This window comes from Myodes glareolus, chromosome 6, assembly GCF_982192425.1.
Source record: "Myodes glareolus chromosome 6, mMyoGla1.1, whole genome shotgun sequence".
Taxonomy (NCBI): domain Eukaryota; kingdom Metazoa; phylum Chordata; class Mammalia; order Rodentia; family Cricetidae; genus Myodes; species Myodes glareolus.
This window is the reverse complement of record NC_142031.1, coordinates 57,534,481-57,554,292: the sequence shown is the minus strand read 5'-3', so window position 1 is coordinate 57,554,292 and position 19,812 is coordinate 57,534,481. Positions and strand designations below refer to the sequence as shown.

The following is a 19,812-nucleotide window of genomic DNA, read 5'->3' as shown; positions in this document are numbered from 1 at the left end:
CACAATTATTGGGCCACAAAAATAGCAGACATTCCTAAGGCATTAATGTGTGAAGATCAGGAAGTAATTTTCTGAGCATCCTGCCACATTTTCAAACATTCACTTCAGTTCTGATTGGGTTAAAAATATTGGGTTAAAAAATTTATAAGTGGAAATATTTGATACACTTATGGCATATATTAATGTATTAGGTGATTCTTGTTTTGCTTAGGTGGGCACATGTCAGGCTGGTCATTCTTCCATGAATGGCCTCCTGCCTGACTGCGATTTGAACCTGAGGACACCCAAGGCCTTGCCTACAAACTCCGTTCTTCCTTCCATCTTGGGTCTTCCCAGGCTGATCTCCCTGTTGCCCTTTGGAAGTAAACCTTGTATGCCAGTTTCCTATGAATGCGGTCACTTCAATGGCAGAGGTGAAGTTCAGCGTTTGCATAGGTATTGGCTTCACCTTCTGAGAATGTCGGACTGAATTTGTGTGTGTTGTCTTCCGTTAATGTGCCCAGTAGCTGTGTTTTCTTTTCTTAAAAATAGAAGGCATAGGGCTAGTGACACAGCTGAATGATAGAGAAATTTGGGCATACACAGGACAAAGTAAGGGACTGTGAGAGTGGTACTGTCTGTCCTCCCATCTGCGTCCCAGTCCCAGCAAATCTCCTAAGATTCGTCTCCATGAGAGAGCAGCTTTGTATGACTTTGCTTTTTTTTTTCGTTTCTATTTATTTTATTATTTATTTATTATTTTTTAAGACAGAGTCTTGCTGTGGAGACTGACTGACCTTGAATTCCTTGTCCATTTGCTTTGTTTTGAGATAGTCTCAGTTGTGTTTCCTAGCTTGACTTCCAACTCCATTTCTGATGCAATCCTCCTGTTTCAGCTTAATATAGTGTTACCCTCTTATAGAACTAAGGTACACACACCTTTATACTCAGCTTGATATAGTGCTGCCCTCTTATTGAATGGAACGGTATTCTTGATGGAAAGGTCAGCATGTCTGTCCTTATTTCTCGCATATCTGTCCATGAGCATATGCCCTCATTTGTCTGGTCATCACTAGATTTGGACCAGTTTCTAGCTCACAGAACCATGAGAATGACATCATCCTCTATCTGCCTTCCTATCAGTATTCTGTATCATCGGTACATCTCTCTCACTTGCCGAAGCCGCCCTTGGCTCCATCATCAGCCTGCATTAGTTGCATTAGTTGGTTACCCGAGGTAGATTTTAACAAATGGATGGTGTCATTGGTTACCATGAATAATGATGTCCTATGAAAAGCTCCATCTGTTCCTCCCTCTCTCAGTCTTGCTGCCCCCCCCACCCCCCCCCCCGCAGGAGCCAGTGACCTCTTAATTGTCTTCATAATGTTGCCTTTTTTTCTGGAATATACAGTAGCCATCCACGACACAGTTGTTCCAGGTTGTCTTTTCCCATAGTGATTTCATTGCTTCTCAGCTCATTTCTGTTCATTTCGACAAACCTGTGTGGATATGAACAGTCCATTACACCTGCTGATTAGGGAGTAATTTGCCTTTTGCTGTGACAAAAAGGCTAGTTACATTTTGTCCATAGTGAAGGGACAGGGAGGGAACTGCTGGTGCTCGGCTCTCTCCTCAGCCTCACCATGGGATGCACTGCCAGTGTTCAAGTGGATCTTTCTCAGTACATGTGCTTGCACATGCACATGTGTGTGCATACACACACACTTACACAAATGTTCAGGTGAATCTTTCTCAGTATACACAAAAAAAGCACATGTGCACAGACATGAAGCCTCACCCTCCTTCCTTTCTCCTTCCCCAGTGCCCTCTCCCATCCTCCTTTCTCATCCTTCCATTTCCTCTCCTATTCTGAATGTAAGATTTCATTGTGAGATTATCATGTTGTTGGTTGATTGGTTGGTTGGTTGCCATTTCACCCTGTCTTTATTTGGAGAACATGGAAGCCTTTTGCTGGTTTTTAAATGTCTTCTTCAGGGTTTCCTGGTCACTGTGCATGTCCCCCTGGAGATAATGAGTAACCATAAGGGGCCAAAAGATTGACCTTCCCAGTATAACACTGTGAGAAAGTGTTGTAGAATTTTTAATAGTTTTATTCATAGCTTTGTCTTCTAAGGTTTCCTTTCCTGGATGTTTTTGTATATTATATCTTATACCCTTGGTTTACAGACTTCAGGATTGATTTGGAAAGCACAGAGAATGTGCCGAAAACTTATTAGCATATCCTTTGCTGGCAAGGAAGTCAGGTAGAACGGAAGCACTGGAGTGCTGACAACCAAGGACAGCGTACTAAACCATCTGTGATTCTTGGCAGAATAAAAGGACAAGCCAAGATCTTGGGGGAGAGCTCACTTCCAGGTGCATGATCAAAGAGATAACTCCATTCTCCAGTGGGAAAGTTGGCCTAGTGCCTCTCATGTCCATGGGGTGTGTGAGGTTAGTCTGAGTAGTTAGGAAGGAAAGTGTAAGAGGAAAAGGCTGTGAGGAGGGGGATGTCGTTCCTGTCTTGTTACTGCAGGCTCTGGGTGTGAACTGTAGGAAGCTCTGGAATTCAAATGCAATGTGATATAAAAATCTGTTGTGGTTTGCAGCCGAGGTGCAAGGCCAGGCTCCTCAGAAAAAAGTAGATGGGGGAACCTTTAAAAATCTGTCCTTCTCATTCAGCTAACAGTGGACTTTGAAGAATGAGGCTGTGTTAGCATTGCCATCTTCCTCCTTGTTTGGTTTTTCAGTCAATATTGAAGGAAACTGGAAGCCGAGGAGTTTTTCATGCTATTTAGTATGCCATTCATGGGACTGAAAACATGGCTCACAATTAAACACCATACTGCTCTTGCAGAGGACCCACATTTAGTTCCCAGCACCATGTAGGGCAGCTCACAGCCACCTGTAACTCCAGCTTTAGGGGCTCTGATGCTTTTTTCTAGCCTCCATAATACTGCACTCATGTGTGTGAACCCATTTGTAGACACATACACACACATAATTAATTTTTTAAAACTGTATGCCATTTATTTTTTTTAATGCAAAGCAGAAAGAAATGTAATACTTTCCATTTTTACTTCATGAGCTATGTTTGAATCTCTCTCTTATTTTTGAGACAAAGTTTCTCTTTAGCCCTTGGTGTTCTATAACTCTATGTAGACCAGGCTGGCCTCAGACTCAAGAATTCTTACCTCTGCCTCCTGGGTGTTGGGACTAAAGGTACACGCTACCATGCCTGGTTCTAAGTATGTCTAATTTTAAATATCTGAGACAGATGATTTGATGAAGGCATTTCATGTTTTTTTAATAGAATATTTATTCACATAAACTAAGGGGTTCGCTTGAATGTCATTCTGCTTCCCTATTTCCTAGTTTAACAAGAGCTCCGGTCCTTGCTGAGCTCATGTAATGATTGCTGTTTGGTCCCAGGTTCTTAGAGCTCTGGTAGAACAGCCTTCAATGGATTGTTTTTAACAGCTTCCTTGACAGAAGTCTGAGCCTTCAAGCAATGTTAAAATTTTAAAATGCAAAGGGGTGGGCTGATTCTGTGTCTTTCGGGTAAGCTAGGAAACAGTGTTTCTCTAGGCAGTCTTCTCGGAGATGGGGTAGGGACCTTGAACGTACTTGGGTCTTTCTGGCCTCTCTGTGGCTCAGCTTTGCCAGCAAGGACTGCTAGAAATTGACCCTAGAACCAACCCATCGTCTCCCACCCAGTTTAGTCCCAAAACTTGAAAATATAGAAAAAGACTTAAAGATTGATATAACTGTTAAGTCTTACAAAGCCAAACACTTAGGGCAGAAGGTGTTTCAGTACTCTTGGCACACGCTCCCTGGGATTCCTGCCAGAAATTTTTAACTGGGTCTAACTACAAGGGGCAGTCAACATAATCTAATTATGCGGAACATTCTTAAGGATGGGAACCTGGATAGGCCTGTAGACAGAGACTGTGTTCATTTCCCAGCCGCCCAGACCTGAATAATCACACAGAAACTATATTAATTACAACACTGTTTGGTCAATAGCTGCCTGGACAGACACCCAAAATTTCTTTTGTAACACTGGGGCATCCATCTTCAGCCTATAGACCTGTAATATCTGGCAGACTTTCAATAAAGCATAAAATTTGAAGATCTGTTCTGCCTTGTACTGGCAAAGTTTGGTACTTGGCTTTATTCTGGTATCCTGCAGAATGTCTGGCAGTTTCTTCTGTGAAGCAGGAACCCTGAAGGACCATCCTATCTTTTGGAATGTTCAGCAGTCACTTTTCTGTGGGTCCTGCATGCCTAGTTTATATAGCATACCGTCAAGCAGTCCAGGCAAGAACAGTTTCTTGCCTAAATGACTAGCCTTGTCACATTGAAGGCAAATTCCATAATGAATTTCTTCAGTGGCCATCAACCTCTCTGAAGTAATTGCTGCTGTAAGAAGCAGATGTGCCTCACTACTGAGAAAAGTCTAAGTTCTTAAGACATTTTAAATGCCATATTCCGCAGGTCTTTGAAAGGTTTGAAGAATACCTATTCATCTGAAATACATCTCTGTACATCTAGAAAACCTAACTAACATAAAAGTTTGCTTATTACAGATGACTATCTATTAATCTGCATTTCTTAACTATACATTACATTTTTAAATGAGGTGTATAAACAATACTTTAAACAAGAGTAGAAATATATATGTATATATGATATACATATCATATATATATATGTAGTGTAACAAAATTGACCTTAAATTTGTCAGTAGACCAAGATCCGTATTACTGTATTCTTTTTTATATCATATTAATCATCTATAATCAATCTCTTTTTGATGAAAACAAAACATTTATAAACATTTTGGGAATTTGGGCATTGTTTTCTCCAGACTGCTTTCTGCTGTTTGTTGAGCGAAGTATTTTTACTATTCATGGACCTTTGGGGCAGGGTCTTGTTCCATCAAACCACATTAGCCTGAAAGGAATCCACAGGTTCTCATCTTCCGTGGAAACAAAAGCAGAACCTCTTTTCCAAAGTAATATATCCTGAGACTCAAATTTTGAAGTCAAGATACCTTTAAAATATATATGTTGATTTTTCTTAGCAGCTCCCAGAATCAAATATCTCTCTGCAGTCAAAAAGTTCAAAGAAAACACAATAATATGTATAATCCAGACTATGTATTTTCATCTTTACATGGCTTTTTTCTCTATTTTTTATATTTATTATCTTTACTCTTTTAACCTATGACTGACCTCTTTCTTCTTTCTCTCCTAAGTCCATGTACATGTATCTAACACTGTGCCCATTCAGAGATCTTTTTCTTCGGAATCTGTCTTGTTGTGTATCTGTAGTCATTTTCTGACCAGGAGAGTTGTTTTTTTGTTTTTGCTTTTTTAAATTTCAACACTGTTTGGTCAGTAGCTTAAGTGTATTGCTAACTAGCTATTACATCTTAATTTCTATTAATCTGTGTATCACCACGAGGCTGTGGCTTACTGGTAAGGTTCCTGCACCTTTCTCCTTCCGCAGCTATGTGACGTCTGCCTGACTCTGCCTTCTTTCTCCCTCTATCTCTGCTTAGATTTCCTTCTTTGCTCTGTTCTGCCCTGCCGTAGGCCAAAGCAGCTTCTTTCTTAATCAATGGTAATAAAACATATTCACAGCATACAGAGGGGAATCCCACATCACAGACCCTCTGGCCGAAGCCCTAGAGATGTCCCCATCTGAAAGGCAGGAATGGCAGAGGAGAATTCTCTAGTTAAGTGCACCATACAATCCTTCATTAGATTTTTTTAAAGCAACAACTTTGTTAAGAACTCTAGTATTTGCTTTTTAAAGGGTATAACCTAGTGGCTTCTGTATATTTAGAATACTGCAGTGGTCACTACCATCTAACTCGAGAATATTTCACACCAAAAGGAAGCATTCCTCTCTGTCTCTCTTCTCTCCCTCCCCCGCAGTCTCCTTCCATCACTAGAGAGCTGTTTCTGAACATTTCATATAAATGGTTGGTTTGGTTTTTACCTGTTTTCAGGGCCCATCTATGCTGTGGTGTGTATTAAAAGTTACTTCCTGCCAAGTGATAGATTTAGTTCATTCTGTATGTGTAATGCTCCCCTCCCCCATCTGTTAGTCGCTGAATATCTTTATGACTTCACGCAGGAAGCTCTTTCTTTTCCCCCCCATCTCTCGCATGGTATGTCCCCTCAGCCCCATGTCTTGTCATTTGTTGTTGTTGAAAACTAGAAACTTTAGAGAGAATGTGGAGATTGTGGACTTTCGCTCACCCCACCGAGGTTTGTTGTTGCTTGTTTGGTAAGGCTCCTGGGCTAAACTATAAAGTCTGTTTTCTTTGTTATATAGAGCTCCAGAAGTCTCTGTTTGCCTTGCTTAATTGTCAGTTAATGATTGAACAGAGATTTCTTTAAATGCCTGGAACCAGCAAGTCTCCCAGCCTCTATCAGAGCGATCTTGTAAATGCAAGTCAGATCATGTCAGTCCTGTGCCAAGGCCTCTTGATGGCTTCTGTCTCGCTCAGTAAAAGAAAAGTAAGGCTTGTAGTGGCCTGCAAGATGACCCCTTTTGGCTGTACCTGGCACGTCTTTTTGCTGACCTCACACAGAACAAGCAGTTGCCAGATGTGCTCTGCCAGTCTCCCTATTTGGGTCTCTGTTCGGTCACTTCAGTTAGGGATGGCCTGCCCCACCTTCTCTTCAGCACATGTCTCCGCCCATTTTCCCCTCAGTGTCTGTTCACAGTGTAACAATTCCTCGTCTGCAGTTCTCTTAATGTAGTTTAGGCTCCCGGAGCCCGGGGGAGGGGCAGGGTTCCTGCTTAGCTTTGCTCGCTTTCTCTCTTGTTGGAAGTGGTTTTCCCTTTCCTTTCCTTTCCTTTCCTTTCCTTTCCTTTCCCTTTCCTTTCCTTTCCTTTCCTTTCCTTTCCTTTCCTTTCCTTTCCTTTTCCTTTCCTTTCTCCTTTCCTTTCCTTTCCTTTCCTTTTCTTCCTTTTCCTTTTTCCTTTCCTTTCCTTTTCCTTTCCTTTTTCCTTTCCTTTCCTTTTCCTTTCCTTTTTCCTTTCCTTTTTCCTTTCCTTTCCTTTTTCCTTTCCTTTCCTTTCCTTTCCTTTTTCCTTTCCTTTTTCCTTTCCTTTTTCCTTTTCCTTTCCTTTTTCCTTTCCTCTTTTTCCTTTCCTTTTTCCTTTCCTTTTCCTTTCCTTTCCTTTCCTTTCCTTATTCCTTCCCTTTTCCTTTCCTTTCCTTTCCTTTCCTTTCTTTCTTTCCTTTCCTTTCCTTCTTTTTCGATACAGGGTTTCTCTGTAGCTTTGAAGGCTGGTCCTGGAACTAGCTCTTGTAGACCAGGCTGGCTTCCTCGAACTCACAGAGATCCTCCTGCCTCTACCTCCCTAGTGCTGGGATTAAAGGTGTGAGCTACCGCCACTCGGCGGAAGTTGTTTTCCACTTGATGGTCTTGGCCATCTTTAGCAAACCATTCTTGTGTAAGAATGAGGCAGTGGAGTTTTGCCTATAGATCTGTGTGAGAGTGAGGCCATGGCTGTTCCCGGGATCCTGTGTGGAGAATGAGGCCATCCGTGGCTGTACCTGGGGATCCCGTGTGAGAGCAAAGCCAGCCGTGACTATTCCTGGGGATCCTGTGTGAGCATGAGGCCATCCATGGCTGCTCCTGGGGGTCCTCTGAGAGTGAGGCTGTGACTGCACTTGGGGTTCTTGTGTGAGTGTGAGGACAGTGGGGATGCTGCCTGGGGAAGCCCCATGTGACTTGTCTTTTTTTCCTGGAAGTTTTCCTCTTGACTTTTTGAACCAATTCCAGATACCAAGACCTAGGACCTTCTGGGCCCCTTTGGGCTTTTCTCCAGAGAATACCTCCTAGGTTCTTGCTGAAGTAGAAGCACAGTCGTGCTTGCCTTCGGCATTCAAGGGAGTAGGAAGGGCCCTGACATCTAAACCAGCTGTCATTTCAGCTACACGGCTTGAGTCACTTGCCTCCTTGTCCCATATAGCCCCACAGCCATACTGCAGCTCGGAGCTCTCTTCCAGAGAGTTATGTCCTCTGGTGTCCTTAGAGGTGTGGGAATTGGACTGTTTACTAGCCCCTTCACCGCTTCCTTGTGTCCCAGATGCACTGAGGGACTGTCTCTTCCTCCTTCTCAGTGCCCACCACCTCTTGCATGCTCTTGCCGACCACGTGTATTCTCTGACACAAGCAAGGCTTGGGGTTGGGAGCAGCCTTACTGAAAGCTCCTTGTAGTTCTTAATATTGATGTTAATTTTGTATTTAACTGTTTGCCAGGGATGTCATCTCCCCTGGCTCTTGAATGCAGACATGCTGCCTCTTGCTCATTTGTACTATTCAGAGCTTGCGTAGACTAGCTCTCCGTTGACCATCGGACAGGGAGAGAGGCACCCTGTTTACAGGGTCTGTTTGTTTCACTTGGCCTTATTTTTCTTATTAATTTCAGTGTCTAAACTACATTTCTAAACCAAATCAAGATTAAATTCACAAATTGTTTTTCTCCTAGTACCTGAGGGGCAAAGGTTAGGGATGATTAGTTCAAGGTCATCTTCTTGTATATTATGAGTTGAGGCCAGCCTAGGCTAAACTTGTTCCCAAGAAATAAAACAAGTCTTAAGCCCTGAGGTTAAATCATCGTGATGTTAACCTGAGTCTTAGGAACAGGGGACAAAAGGCTACAGCAGAGCAGTGCGCCTTTGAGTGACTCACCATTGCTCAGGCTAATGCATGTAAACTTGGATGTGCAATTAGGCAGCTCATTATGCTGCAAACACAATTACATGCTCACAGACAGCCCCTCCCTTTGGCTCACCCAGTCTGTGATGCTCATTAAGCCTCAGCTGTCAGAATTGAAAACACATACCAGGGACGGTGGATCATGTAGCCAACATGGAGTAAGCTGTAGGAGGAAATTTTCTTCTGAGTTTGTCTTAGAGTTGAACATCATAATTTACAAAAATCTATTCTCTCCCTAAAGAATCATGCTGTAAAGCATAAAAATTATCATGAATAAAAATAGTAGTCCATAGTATTTGTATTATAGCTTAACTAAGTTTAGTATATATTTACTACATGGAGCTGTATTTAGTGTGTATATTTTTATTGTAGTACAGTGTCTTCATCTCTTTCTTACCTGTAATTTTTATATATAAAAAAAACTTTTCTTTTTTATAACCGACCTGACTCCTTAGGGCGCAAGCTTGACCTAGATTGACAGTGATGAGGTTCTTTATTTATCTTTATTTTGTCCCAAATAAGTGGTATGAATATATGCGACTCTTCTGTAGACAATCTCAATGGGTTTAATAATGGGCCACTAACCCAGAATCCACTGGAGATTTCACATAACCTATAGTATATTTACTATATTATTATTTTTTAAGATGCCAGAAAGTCTGGGCTGTAATTCTGGCTCCAGTTGTTTGTGATAAAGACGCACGGCTTCGCAGTGAGAATGGCAGCTTCCTATCTGGACCTAAGTTTAAGCCCCACTGGGTCTGACTTTACCCCTTAAAGTCACCGGTGCTGGTGGCGATCGTTGCTTTAATCTCAGAATTTGTTTTTCTGTTTTTAGAATATCCTGAAAACAGTTAAAATAACTAAATAGTTAACGCATATGACTGCTGAGTGATAAACTTAATCTGTAGTCCAACTTGGCCTTGCTGGGAGTCAGCAAACATAGTTTTTTAAATTTTTTTATTTGTTTACTTTTTCCATATTTATGTTTGTGGCTACTCAGATCTGGTCAAAGGACAACTTTTTCCACCATGTGGGTACCAAGGATGGAACTTAGGCGTCAGGCTAGACAGCAGGCACCTTTGCCCACCAATCATCTCATCCCTCAGCATCTAAAATGTATTAAGTGCATTCTCTGCCACTGAACTGCAGCTCCTGGCTCACTCAGAAAACATGACATGGTTGGTGGAATGGTAATGTCCATTGATTGGTTTTTTTTTTTTAAGTAAGTTTTCCTCAATTTGTAAAACCAAAACTTTGTAAATCAATATATCTCTAAGGATTAGTTGATATGTAATGTTATGCCTTGGAAGACAGCAAGGGACTTTGACATGTTAATATGCAATCATTGTAAGCACAGCAGAGACACGACCATGGTTTTTGCTACTTAATGGTAGGCCTATAAAAAAGTGCTGTCTTGGGTAAGCATGTAGTTACCTTGAGTAAGCTCCACTTCCTATGGTGACTGTGAGGTTTTCTCTGAAGAGGAAGTGGGACATATACTTAATAAAGTCACCACTTGGTTTAATTTTGGTTTTCGTGGGAATATTTTCTCCTATAAAATGAAATGGCAACGAGTCTGAGTGTAGAGATTATTTATCATAAGTAGACCTGTCTCCTGAGAGACAGATTGATACAGTTCCATGAAAATCCAGGTATTTAATCAAAAGGAAGGTCACAGACATGACAAGGGCCTGTAAGAAGTCTCAGTAAGTAAAGGTGCCTGCCACTAAGCCTCACAACCTAACCTTGATCCCAGGAACACTCATGTTGATGAAAAGGGCCATTTTCTGCTGATTGTCCTCTGCCTCCATATGACACCTTGCCCCCCCCACACTAATTAAATAAATGTAATAATTTTTTAAAAGAAGAGTGGAAAACTAGATTTAGAGCTGGTCTGATATTGGTCACTCCTTCCACCATCCCAAAGAGAAGTCGGAGCTTGAAATCCATTCTTTTCTTGGTCCTTCAGGTCCGACTCTGTAGCTATATAGAACTCTGTAGTTCTGTCACCTGCAGTCAGTGAGCTACCGGTTGGAAATACTTGCAAAAACATGGTCTACATCTTGAGTATATACAGACGTGGTGCTGTGTGACAAAACTTTTCCTGGGGAGACGCAACACACACATCTACTCACCACAGATAGAGAACCTGTGACAGACCAAAGTCCAGCTTGGAGGACCATGAGTTTTACTGGGGCTATTTACAGGAATATGGGTGAAGGGTTATTTACAGGAGCAGAAATTCCTCAAAAGACACCTGTATCACCAAAGCCTGCCCCAGCACAGGTGACAGCTCAGTAAGCTGGGAACCCAGAGCACTGCAGAGGCCACCAGCAGCTCACCATGTTGGACAGCGTCCTTCTCAGGTGCCTCTGTTGAGCTGAACCTCTTCAGGCAGCTTGACTGCTTTCTGCTGCTTCCAGGGCTGCCACAGAGTTTTCTTTGCAGCTTACCTTGTGTGAGAGGGACTCTCAACTTCTGATGTTTACTCTGACAGGGAAGAACTTAATGAATCCAGTCAGTTTCAGGGACTTCCGGGAGCGATTTTGAATTGTAATGCTTCTCTTCAGAATGGACTGTCTCAATCTTGGAGGAAACTGTTCTATAACATTTGGGTTGGTCTGTTTGTTTAATTTGGGGACTCTGGGGGGGGGGTCTCTTTGCCCTAAGGAATACAATATAATAATTATTTACATAGCCCTTATTATTTGTTTGCTTTTTTTTAGTTTTTCAAGATAGGGTTTTCTGTGTAATCCTGGCTGTCCTGAAACTCGCTTTGTAGACCAGGCTGGCCTCGAAGTCACAGAGATCCACCTGCCTCTGCTTCCCAAGCACTGGGATTAAAGGCATGCATCACCACTGCCCAGCTGCACTTATATCATATTAGCTTTTAAAATGAGGGGTTTTTTTTAATGTGTATGTGTGTGTTCCTGCATGAGTTTATGTGCACCACATCTATGTAGGAACCTGAGAAGACTAGAAGGGGCGGGGGGAATAGGTTCTCTGGAACTGAAGTTACAGGCATTGTCAGTCATCTGATGGAACTCAATCCAGATCCTCTGCAGTAGCGATAAACACTCTCCAGCCCCACCCTATACCAAAATTTTTTAAAATATTAAAATATTACATCAGGCATGGTGGCACATGCCTTTAATCCCAGTACTTGTGAGGCAGAAGCACGCGAATCTCTTGAATTCAAGACCAGCCTGGTCTACAGAGTGAATTCTAGGACAGCCAAGGCTACACAGAGAAACCCTATCTTGAAAAACAAAAAACAATTTAAAGTATTGCTTCCATAAATAATATACAGATGGACCTTCACAGTGATGGGGACTGAGCACATCTGCTCAGCAGTCCTTTACTGTGATTTAAAACATATTGGAGGACACTTCCAGTTTACAGGCATAAGCAGGCTGCTTCATCAGCACCTGCATGGTTTGATATAGGCAGGAGACTTGGAACTGGTCTCCTGATGGCACCAGGAGTCTCTTGCACCGCAGTCAAAATAGATCTGACGTTCACCGAAAAATGATCTTATATCTGACAGTTTTATAAGACACAGAAATGTTTTCATCTGAATAAGAAAAAGAGACCATTTGGAAATAGTTTTGCCAGACAATTGTAACGCCTGCATGTGTGCAACGTGTACGTGCTTTGTCCCATACTTGCCGAGTGCCTGCAGCTTGGGAGACTGGCCTAGGTACTAAGAATTCAGTGTTAAGAAAACCAGTGAGGGGCTCATGCGTGTGGGAGGAGGAGGGTGGTGTGTGTGTACTTATATATACACTATCTGTATCTTTGTTCTGGGGATAAAGTTTAAACTTCAGAGGGATCATGGCCAAAAAGCACTCTGTATATTGTAATGTTGAATATGGGCGTCTATTGATTTCAAGCTACTGCCCCACAATTACTTTAAACCACAGCAGTTCCTTTAAGAGAGTCCTTTGTGAATTTTTCAAAATGTGTTGCATTTCTTGAAGGTTTATGTGTGTTTGGAATCAAACTATTTCACTTACCATTTAAAATAGTATAAATTTGTAGTAGTGAGAAACAGTCTGTAAGGTTCCTCTATGCTCCTTAAGACTTGGTTTTCATGTTCTTTGCCCCATAGTCTCTAGGTGTTAACAAGAGCTGTTCTCCTTGTTATGCCTCTTCCTCCTACCATCCCAAAAAGTTAAAACCTGATTTCATAGCTTCCATTATGATTTTGGTTTCTCCCCTGTATAATTACTGTTGAAGTAAATAGGTGTCATTGGAAGTTCCATTGTGCTGACCCTGGGTTCTAGGTTCACTTGTCTGTAGTATCCCCAGGGAATGAGCACATTTCCCTTGAACTAAGCACTGATCTCAATGGGTGTAGCCTGGTGCAAGGAGAGATACTGTCAGCAGTAAAAAACTACCCAGCAATCATAGTATTGTAGGAAGAAGTGGGATCATGTTGTATTAGCTTGCAGTAAGCTCTGCCTGGGCTCCTAGCCTTTCCCTGGGCCACCTAATGGTTATTTACTTTAGGTCAGGCCTGACGGAGTCTGGGTATGAAAATAAAAGTGTAGGTACTAATTATATACAGTATTTTTGGTGTACTAAGGTTTATTTTAGACTGGCTAGGACCGTGCTTGTTTTTTTAATGAGAACATTTAAAATCTCTTACACTCTCAGCCGTTGTTGAAAATATAATACATTGCTATTGGTATAGTCTAGAATTCAATTTTGTATGTGTTTATGTGTGGGGAGGTGTGAATATCCATGTGTGAACATATGTATAAAGGTCAGAGGTCAACCTCAGATATAAATCTTCAGGCGTCATCACTTTTTTCTCTTTTTTTCTTTTCTTTTCTTTTCTTTTCTTTTTCTTTTTTTTTTCTTTTTTTTTTTTTTTTTGACAGGTTCCACTGCCATCTAGTGAGCCCCAAGGGTCTGCCTTTCTCCATTTCCCCAGTGCAGGACTTGCAAGCACGTGCTACGTGCCTGAGTTTTGGGGTTTGTTTTTTATCATGGGTTCTGAGGATCAAACTGAGATCCTCATTGTTCGGTTGGCTAAACACTTTAATGATATTTAAATAGGCCACATAAAATTAGTATAGAATTATCAAGTAGTGAAAAATCTTGAAAGTGGGTAATGCTTACTTTAGACTTTTGTTTGTTGTGGTCAACAAGCTTTTGTAAAATCCTGGTGCTAAATATGTGTTATAGAGTTCTAGCACTCTTCAGTGAGTCACATGATGGGTAAAGGAAGAGACTTTAAGTATCTGAATTGCTTGTCTGTATTTTGATAATTAATGTAACAGTGTAATCTTTCTATCCTAAATTCTCCTACTTGTTTACTTTTTGCACTATATTCTGATGGAAACACAGCTGTGATTAAAGAACTCTGGCTCTAAGGTGTTGTGTTGATAGTGACCTTCAATAACTCCCCCAGGTTCTGGGTCCTGCCCCCAGGTGGTGTTCATTCCTGGACAACTTGACAGAAGAATTGGAAGAGAACCCAGAGAGCACAGTGTACGACGACTACAAATTCGTCACCAAGAAAGACCTTGAAAATTTAGGTAAAATGTGCTAAAAATAATTTTTGAAATTGTCTTATTTCCACTTTTAGGAGTTTTAAACATTAGAATTGATTGAGCCATTTTTATTTGATTTTCCAAATGTCCCATTTCTGCCAAATCAGATATCAAAAATGTTTTAAATGATCAAATTTATAATCTCTACTCAGAAAAAGGCTTTGGGAAGTCCGACTGGCTGACACTCCCTGTGCTGTCACTGGGAGCGGCTTTCTTTCAGCACACGGATGACCTGTCCAGAGAGAGTGGGTGCTCCCCAGGTCTCTGTGAGCGGAACGTGGTCTCGAGAGTGTGATAAATGGAAGCGTAGTAACTCTGAAGTCTCGCAGACTGTAAACAGGTGGTTCTTGGGTCTCTTTTAAATTTATTCATGAAGAACCTAATCCAAAGCTTAGGGTTCAAGCCTTCCAATAGGAAAGACTCTTCATGCAGACTGAACATTCCAACTGAAATCTGAAGTGCTCCAGAGGTCAGAACTTTCCGAGCACTGACTTGACACTCCAGTGTTTTAGGCTTTTGAGCCTAGATTTTTAAATTAGGAACTCAAAGCTTTCCATGACTATAGTGACCACCTTACTTAATCATTTTCCTAAGAGATCTATTTTGGATCAAAATAAGTTTAAATTTTGCAGTCTGACCCATAGTGAGATCAGTCGCTAAAGAGCAAGACTCCTAATTCCCCAAAGGCCTTCCACACAATATCATTAGCAAATATATCTATACTTGGGTAATTAATCAGACCCCATAGTCTGAGAAAAATTTAAGTGCCGAGCGCATGCAGACACATATTTAAGTTGTGTGTTTTTACATATCATTACGGATCTCTGTTAAGGCTCCAATACAAAAGTCCATCCTTATAATTTCACTGATATATTGACCTCTAGGAAGTGTTTTCTGATTAACTCTTATAGTTACAATAAAAGAGCACCCTATTTAATTTTGCCTTTTGTCGTCGTTGTTGTTCTAAAATGCATACTACTTTAAACTGCTACATGGTTTTTCCCAGTCTGATTTTCAGGTCGAATTATGGAAGTCAGAGTCATGTGCTGTTCAGAACGATAGTGATAGCACATGCCTGTAGTCTCCCTGGAGAGACGGGGGCAGGAAGATTTTAGGTTCCAACCTTGCCAAGGATACTCAGTGAGACCTTATCACAGAATAAAAATGAAAAGCTACCTAGATACAAGATACTGCTTGTATCTCAGCAGTACAGAGCTTGCCTGGCATGCACAGGGCCCTTCTTGGTTCAGTCTTTAGCACCACCAAAACAGAAAAGAAAGGAAGTCACTTGATAGTCTACCAAGCTGTATTTCATGCATCACGCATGGTTTCTTTTGAAGATAAACCATGTCATAACATCCATGATTTTGTTTTTTGTGTATTCTCTCTGTCTGTCTCTGTCTCTCTCTTTCACACACACACACACACACACACACACACACACACACACCTAGAATTTGTACCTAAATAATTTCTAGGGAATGAAGAAATGGCTCAGCAGTTACGAACACATACTGCTCTTGCAGAGGACCCGAGTTGGGTTCCCATACTCACATCAGGCAGCTTATACCCACATGTCACTCAAGCTTCAGAGGATCCAACATCCTCTTCTAGACTATACAAGCACCTGTGCTTACACATGTACAGACACATATAAACATATCTAAAGATGTTTTTAACAGAACTAATTTCTTTGACATAACAGAGTTCCTATGTGTTTCCTTAATGTGTTCCTGTGTTCTAAATTTCTAATTGTTTTATTACTACACTTGTGTGTTCACACATGGTGTGTTTCTGTAGCATGCATGTTGAGGACAGAGGACAGCTTTATAGAGTTGGTTTTGTCCTACCTTTATGTGGGTTCCAGGGATCGAACTCGGGTCATCAGGTTTGCATGGCAGTTGCTTTACCTAATCCTCTCTCTTACCAGCCCGTGTATTCCTATTCTAAGTGTAATCTATGTAAGAGAAGGTTCCCGAACACCAACTGATAGTGAACTCCTTAGCTATGCTGAAACTTTGTGTGAATAATGTAGACCTTTGAACAGAGTCTGTCTGTAGCCTAGGCTGGCCTCAAAGCCTTCCCCTTCCTGTGGTTGCCTCCCCAGTGCTGAGATTGTATTGTAGTCCTGTATTCTGTATTCCATGCCTGGTGGTGCTAGAGATGTTTGTGATGCTGAGATTGAACTCAGAGTCTTGTGCATGCTAGACAGATGCTCCTCTAGACCTATACTCCCAGCCCAGTAACATGGGTCTTAATGTCATACATATGTGTGTATGTGAGTTAAGTTTGTCAGCTATTTGTGTTTGGGAAGACCAGGCCTTGACAATGCCCTTTGTTTCTGGAAATGTTGACAATACTGCTTCAGGTCTGCTTCCCTATTCCTACTTAACAGTAAATATCTGGCAACCTACTGTAGATTCCCAACATACTGCGTTAAAATCAAGCTGTTTTAGCCCTGCAGGTGGCACCTGCCTCTAGTCCTAGCTCTCAGGAGAAAGAGGCAGGTAGAACCCTATGAGTTCTACCATTCTGGTCTACATAGAGAGTTACGGTATAGCCAGTGCTACATAGAGAGACCCTGTTTCAATAAATAAATGAACAAACTATTTCAAAACCCAAGAAGCACTATTATAAGGAAATTTCTTTACCATAGTCATAGTTCATCAAGACTTTCCCATTAGTTTTACACTTAAGACATTTAAGGCAATAAGAATGGCATTAATACAGTTATTTAATACAGTTTTAGCCCTTAAATATTTTGCTCTAAAGGGAAACTGTATTATAATTGTGTTTAAGAAAATTTAAGGTTTAATGACACAGTAGTTAAGAGGACACTGACTGTTCTTCCAGTCAAGTCTCAGCACCCACATGACTGCTCACAACTTTCTGTAACTCCAGTCTCAGGGGAATCCAACACCCTCCTCTGGTCTCTGTGGGTACTACATCCACATGGTGCACAGACATACAACCATACACATAAAATTTTTAAAAAAAAAGTTATAAAGAAAGGAAGAAAAACTTACATTTTACTGACAACTTCATAAAGTCCTACCCTCTTCTGGTGAACTTGCAGGGCTCACACATCTCATCGGATCCCCTTTCCTCCGGGCTTATATGCATGGATTTTTCATGGATATCAGACTCTACCACAAGGTAAATATGGACTCTAGGTATTTCAGGTGTTGCTAAACCATCTATAGCTGCTTCTGCCTTATTTAAGCCTTCATAAAGCATACTTCTGCTCTGTGAGGGATCCACTTTCTTTGGTACAGTAGTCATGGGTCATAAATGCTACTCTATTAATTCTCTTTCATTTCATTCTTTTGTTCTGAAAAGGTGAAATTGATGGTAAATCCATTTGCTTATGAAGAATATAGGAAAGATAAAATTCGGCAGAAGATAGAAGAAACACGTGCACAGAGAGTCCAATTAAAGGTAAAAATTGTGCTCAGCATTGAGCTTGCCAGAGGAAAATAGTTAAGAAGTCTGCCATCATGTCCATGGTTATCCATCTTTTAGTTCACATCTTTTGCTTTCTTGGTGTATTTTGTTATGAGGGAAGGTGGTCAGGTGTTAGGGGAATAATATGTACATAATCTTAACCAAAGGCTAAGACCCTGGGCAGTGATCTACAGCAACTGCTCTCGGTGCACTAAGAACACCTGGTGATGTTGCCAGAGATTTTCAGTTTGACAAACGTTAGAAATCCATTTGTCTCGGTTTCCTGGTGTGCTTGGTTCTCAGGTCCTCTGCATCCTGGGATGTCCAATACAGAGTCAGGAAACCAGCAGCATCTATTGTATTGATGGGGGAGGATTTAGAATATACATAGCTTTGTCCACTAGACATTAGAGCCCCAGAAAGGCAGAAACACTGAGGTCAGGGTAAGAGAGGTGCTAACTGCGGGAAGCACCTACCACATTAGGTCCAGGCATCAAGAAAGATGTGGTCTAGTGAGGAGGACCCAGACTCCTAAGAAGGGGGTACACGGTGGTATCTACCTCTGCTGCTGGGGCTACCTGCTGTTCCCATGGCAAAGAACTGCTATTGGGTGGTTCCAGCCAGACCGTGTGCAGACAGGGAGGAGCTTCCAGTCTGCCTGTTCCTGTTTTCTTGGCTCTTTGGCATCCTGTCCGTTGACTCAAATCACTGAACAATAAAATACTTACAACTGAACATTGGTTTTAAATATTCATACACTCACTTTCAGTAACAAAAGACTAGTGACTTTCCTGAAGTTATCTCGATACTTGTTCCATTATCCACAGTTGTTCAGAATTTATAATAGCAGAAAGAGATTACGAGTGTGTGAGTGTGTGTATGTTTGTGTTTTAGCAGAGGAGGCATGTACCTGCCAGAATTGTATTTTTCTTAGTACATTAAATGGAACATGATGTGGAAGAGGACAGTGGGTAGTTCATCGCTTCTCTGAGAGTCCTCAAGCTCCCATCTAGAATTTTCATTAAGAATTCAAACTTTACAGCATTTGGGAGGCAGAGGCAGGCTCTATGAGTTCGAGGCCAGCCTGGTCTACAAGAGCTAGTTCCAGGATAGGCTCCAAAGCTACAGAAAAACCCTGTCTCGAAAAAAAAACAAAAGCAAAAATAAAACAAAAAAAAGATAATTCAACCTTTAGGGAGCAAGAAGCAATGCAGTGAGCTTTTCAGAGGTTCCCACAACTGCGACAGAGGGCAGGGCAGGTGCCTGCAATTCCAAGGGACCCAGATCTCGTGGCTAGCTTCCCAGTGAGTGGAGAGCGCTCGCTCCCAGTAGCAGGCCGCTCACGGTTCTGTAGCATTTGGCCCACCTGCTGCTATTCCTTCTGTCATTCTTTCCTGCCGTGGGATGATAAATAAGAAATAGGAGTGAACCATCCATTGTTAGCTCACACGCGCACAGAACTGCTAGTATTTAGTATTGCATGTGTTTATCTCAGTGCATCTATTCCCTCTTTACCAGAAACTGCCCAAAGTTAATAAAGAACTGGCACTTAAATTAATTGAAGAGGAGGAGGAGAAACAGAAGTCTACACTGAAAAAGAAAGTTAAGGTAAGATGTCCTAAAGCATCAGTAAGTTGCTTTGTATTTAATGGGTAATAATGTATATCTTTTTATTGTTGGGGTTCCCCTACCCTTGCTTTTGAGAGAAAATGTGCTTAGCGTGGAAAGTTTGGAAAATGGGGGTGGGGGATGTCAAGTTGAAAGCTGCCCCCTGTGATCTTCATACAGGGAAAACCTTAGTATTGGGCAGATTTCCTCAGTCCTTTTAAAGTTGCATACCTTATTATCAGGAGTACCATGTATTCTGAAATCTTACCCTGGTTCTAGAAGATAGCAATGCTAGTTTCCCACATTGTTGAAAGTGCTCTGTATTTAAAATGGCTACATATTCTGTGTTCTAATTTACTTACCTTTTGTTTCTAAATAGCTGTTGCTTGTTTCTATTCTGACTGGGGTTTTGTCTGACTGGGGTTGTTATCTCCGGGCCCTCAGTGGGGGTCTCTGACCGGGGTGTG

General features: G+C 41.5%; 1 protein-coding gene across 1 annotated transcript in view; it reads left to right on the top strand.

The window, feature by feature from the left end:
* The window catches only part of Nol10 (nucleolar protein 10), an 83,028-nt gene that overhangs the window by 41,782 nt on the left and 21,434 nt on the right, over positions 1 to 19,812 (top strand). Inside the window, exons 14-17 of the mRNA XM_048439764.3 lie at positions 14,152 to 14,278; positions 17,370 to 17,449; positions 17,633 to 17,731; positions 19,256 to 19,345. Coding sequence (XP_048295721.1) covers positions 14,152 to 14,278; positions 17,370 to 17,449; positions 17,633 to 17,731; positions 19,256 to 19,345 — 396 coding nt within the window. The remainder of the gene's footprint in view (positions 1 to 14,151; positions 14,279 to 17,369; positions 17,450 to 17,632; positions 17,732 to 19,255; positions 19,346 to 19,812) is intronic.